At 42.6% G+C, this 4,292-nt stretch overlaps 1 protein-coding gene across 3 annotated transcripts; it reads left to right on the top strand.

Annotated features, from left to right (window-relative positions):
- The first annotated feature begins 2,260 nt into the window (after positions 1 to 2,260).
- tent5c (terminal nucleotidyltransferase 5C) lies at positions 2,261 to 4,193 on the top strand. Of its 3 annotated transcripts, none has more exons than XM_014026641.1 (2): positions 2,261 to 2,351; positions 2,908 to 4,193. In XM_014026641.1, the coding sequence occupies exon 2, from the start codon at positions 2,930 to 2,932 to the stop codon at positions 4,067 to 4,069; it is 1,140 nt and encodes a 379-aa protein (XP_013882095.1). In that variant the 5' UTR covers positions 2,261 to 2,351; positions 2,908 to 2,929; the 3' UTR covers positions 4,070 to 4,193. The 3 variants fall into 3 exon arrangements, with proteins under 3 accessions (XP_013882095.1, XP_013882094.1, XP_013882096.1); XM_014026640.1 differs by having other exon boundaries at positions 2,308 to 2,413; XM_014026642.1 differs by having other exon boundaries at positions 2,313 to 2,408.
- The last annotated feature ends 99 nt before the right edge of the window (positions 4,194 to 4,292 follow it).

The raw sequence follows: 4,292 nt of genomic DNA, 5'->3' as shown, positions 1-4,292 counted from the left end.
CATTAGCACCTCTAGTAATATATTTACTGAGAAAAATGTTGACGTGTTCAATACTTATTTTACCCGCTGTATGCATCATTTATTTCTTATGCCTTACTCTCAATTCACAACTATTTAATTTATTATTTCCTAGAATGCATTTTATCACAATCTAGCAAATCCACTCAACATGACCTTTATTTAAAATACAATTATTGACTTTAATAGAAGAAAACACAGTGATAAAGTTGACTACTGTTGAAAAAGGCTGCACTAAGTACAGTGACAAAAGGAGAAACCATAAAACTATTTTATATTTGAAATGCTGTATTACCTTTGGGGCCAGACAAAATACTRATGAGGGCCAGATTTGGCCTGCAGGCCTTAAGTTTGACATGTCCTTTAAAATAGCAATAGTTTTTTGCAATATTTTACAAAACCAAACCGTTTTATCCTTCAAACCTCAGACAGAAAAACCAGAATTTCTGTGGTAAAAATATAATTTTTTTTGTTTTAAATAAAAAAATACAACTTGATATTGAAAAAGTAAAGAAAGTAATAGTTTGGAATATAATAAATTGTACATGGTCAAAAAATTTTTAGTTTTTAACATTTTTAACACATTCTCTTTCCCAAAAGTACACAGCAACAATTAAATACACAAGTTTTTAAAAACAATTAGAATTGGTGGCTTTAAACTTGAGAAAGCATGTTTTTTTATTTTATTTCATTTCATTTCATTGTATTTGTTTTAAAGGACACATTAATCACTATATACACACTATATATGTATCACTATTAATCACTATTATATCACGATGGCAAATTTTCTTACGTTGTCCAGAGTAACAAACAAAACAAAACTRTTTTTAGACAAGTGTACATAAACACATGCAGGCAATAAAAACATAAAAACAAAACACAGGTAAACAGTTTATCACCTTCAGTTGTGGAGCGTTTGTTAATAACTCAGTTTTGGGTTTTAATCACTTGTAGCTTCTGAATCCATGATTCTAAAGACTTTTCAGGTTGAGGTTTCTGAAAAACGCTGGCATCATCTCATGAATTTGTCCCTTTAAAGGGATTTTCAGTGTTTWCACATGAAGAGAAACTTACATTCAGGCTGGGTTTTTCTGTTTGTCTTCCACTGAAGTGACTGAATGAAAAGGACTTCCTTCCACAGAAATGCTTCGACAATAAAGATTTTCTGATGTTTGGGTTGTTTTTGTATTGACAGAATGAAACACATTAAAACCACAACGAACAYATCAGTGGGATTAGAATGTATTTCCTCCTTTTAGAATATAATTTGTGTTGTTTGTTGTGCTGCAGAGAGCTGTAAACCTGTTTACATGATCGTTACTCATACAAAATAATATCAGCTGTGTGTATAGTTTTACAAACTGCTGAAAGAGAAGCTGGATTAAGTCTTGTGACTACGATTAGATATCTGAAGCAATTCAAAGTGGGGTTTTGGGCTCAGATTAGTCGTTATTAGTCAAGCCTTGTTGTTTTAGCAGCAATTTAAATATTCTTGCTGAAGGTGTTGCACTGGCAAATAACCACGCAAATCAATTTAAATGATGGTACTTTATGTAAAAAGTTTCTTTCATTCATTAACTATGTCCTCAAGCTTGTTCAAAAAGTTATTTAAAACAGGTAAGCTATTAATTGTTCACGATCTTTCCACAAAACCCTATTTTAATTTGTAGATAATGTAAGGCAACAGTATTTTTTAGATTAACTTGTTTTTTTCTGTCACTTAAATGAACCTAATAGGGAAAAACAAGTCAAGAATAAAGAAATGAAGTCATAGTTCATATTTATTTGTCATTTCTGATGCAAATTGTGACCATATAGCTTATACTGTATTTAACTACAGTTCTCTTTAGAAATGTGGGGTTTTCTCCACATTTGTACAGTCAAAACATTCACTAGTATCAAGCATATTTAAATGAAAGTATTTTGATAACAAATGGATGCTCTGTGACCTGGAGACGCATCTGGCAACTAGGCAACGCAAAAACCTCCCTGACCAATCAGAAGCTTCGTTTGGCGTAATGATACAATAAAGCTGCACGGTTCTTTGAACGCGCAGTCTGCTGAAGGAAAGACTTTGTACTTGGAGGTAAATGCACAAAGTAATAATTGTCTTGTGTTGTATCGTGTTGTGTGTGACTCGTGTTGTAGTTTTGAATCAGTAAGTGCCGTCTGCACGGTGGGCAGTACTTGGTGGCGCTTGTGCGCATGTATCCCGGTCAGGCGGTGCTTCGGCTTTATAAACCAGGCGTGTCTGACGCCAGGCACTGGTTCAAACGCTGTCTTTTCTACTGACTGCGTGTGTTCGGGGTCAGATTGTGGATTATGTGGAGGTGTGTGCCGAGTTAACGTCATTTTTCAACTTTGAATGCTTCCGGAGTGCACGTTTGGTAACGTATGTTGAACTTTTATGGTTGATTCGCTGTTTTAAGTATGTTTTTTTTAAAATAAACGCAGCGGCTTAAAGTTTTACCCAGACGATTTCTCGTTTAGCGTTAAAATATCCGCTTGTAACTCATCGCCATATGAGCGAAATGAAGCCAAACCTAACTTTTTTTTAAGCTAACCTAAGCTTGTTAACTGTTTTCTTTTTACAGGGTAACAAGTTGCCCTCTTCGATTTTTAGCTGAAACAAATATTTGCTGACTGTTTGGGCTGAACGTGTTCCTCCGCAGCTCTAGTTCCGCGCAGGTAGTTCTGGTTGTTCGGTTTAGAAAACAGCTGCTTTAATCGGTTCTGGAACGAGGGAGGAGGGTGAACTGTTCTAGAAGCCTCACGAGCTCGTGTGTGTGTGTGTGTGTGTGTCGTGCTGAAACATTTTAAACAAACAGCCATATGTGATTAAGTGAGTTGATGTTTTGAACTAATGAGTGTTTTTAAATCTCCCAGGTAATCAGGGCTGTGTGAGAACATGGAGGAATCAAACAGGTCTGTCAGTGTTCTCACCTGGGAGCAGGTGAGCAGGCTCCATGAAGTTCTGACGGAGGTGGTGCCGGTCCACGGGCGAGGGAACTTCCCCACCTTAGAGGTGCAGCTGAGCGACATCGTGGCCAGGGTGCGCTCCCGGCTGGAGCTCAGCGACATCCGGGTGAAGGACATCCGGCTCAACGGCTCCACAGCCAGCCACGTGCTGGTTCAGGACATCGGCTGGAGCTACAAGGACCTGGACGTGATCTTCAGAGTGGACCTGCCGACCGAGGCCGAGTTCAGGCTCGTCAAGGACGTGGTGCTGGGCATCCTGCTGGACTTCCTGCCCGAAGGCGTGAACAAGGACAAGATCACGCCCATGACCCTGAAAGAAGTCTACATCCAGAAGCTGGTGAAGGTCAACACGGAGCAGGACCGCTGGAGCCTCATCTCCCTGTCCAACAACAACGGCCGCAACGTGGAGCTGAAGTTCGTGGACTCCATACGGCGGCAGTTCGAGTTCAGCGTGGACTCCTTTCAGATCCTGCTGGACTCGGTGCTGTCCCACTACGAGCGGGCCCAGTCGCCCATGTCGCAGGCCTGCCACCCCACCGTCAGCGGGGAGAGCATGTACGGCGACTTCGACGCGGCGCTGCACCACCTGCGCAGCAAGCTGATCGCCACCAAGCGGCCGGAGGAGATCCGCGGCGGCGGCCTGCTCAAGTACTGCAACCTGCTGGTGCGGGACTTCCAGCCCGCGGACCAGGAGGAGTTCAAGGCCCTGGAGCGGTACATGTGCTCGCGCTTCTTCATCGACTTCCCCGACATCGGGGAGCAGCAGCGCAAGGTGGAGGCCTACCTCCAGAGCCACTTCATCGGCGAGGACAAGAGCAAGTACGAGTACCTGCAGATCCTGAGGAAGGTGGTGAACGAGAGCACGGTGTGCCTGATGGGCCACGAGCGCAGGCAGACCCTCCATCTGCTCTCGGTGATGGCCGTGAGGGTCCTGGCCGAGCTGAGCGCCATCCCCGACGCCTCCTGCGTGACCTGCTACTACCAGCCCGCGCCCTACGTCAGAGATCACAACTTCAGCAACTACTATGTGGCAAACCAGAACATTCCAACATGGCTGCCGTGTAACTGACCCGTCTGTGACAGGAGGATCTGCTGCTTCTGAGGAGAGAGAGAATAGCAACTTAAAAAAAAAAAAAGAGGATTTTCCACAGTGGCAATAAATTCTGTTCCTCTCAAGGAGCAATTTAAGTGGACATTTTCTTTTTGTGGCTCCTTTCTCATTCCTTATCTACAGAGACGTCAACACCGTCAAACAGGAAGTGATATTTTTAAGTGTTAAACCTCCCCCCCCC

This window comes from Austrofundulus limnaeus, unplaced genomic scaffold (assembly GCF_001266775.1).
Source record: "Austrofundulus limnaeus strain Quisiro unplaced genomic scaffold, Austrofundulus_limnaeus-1.0 Scaffold575, whole genome shotgun sequence".
Classification (NCBI taxonomy): Eukaryota; Metazoa; Chordata; class Actinopteri; order Cyprinodontiformes; family Rivulidae; genus Austrofundulus; species Austrofundulus limnaeus.
This window is presented reverse-complemented; position numbering and strand designations above follow the sequence as displayed.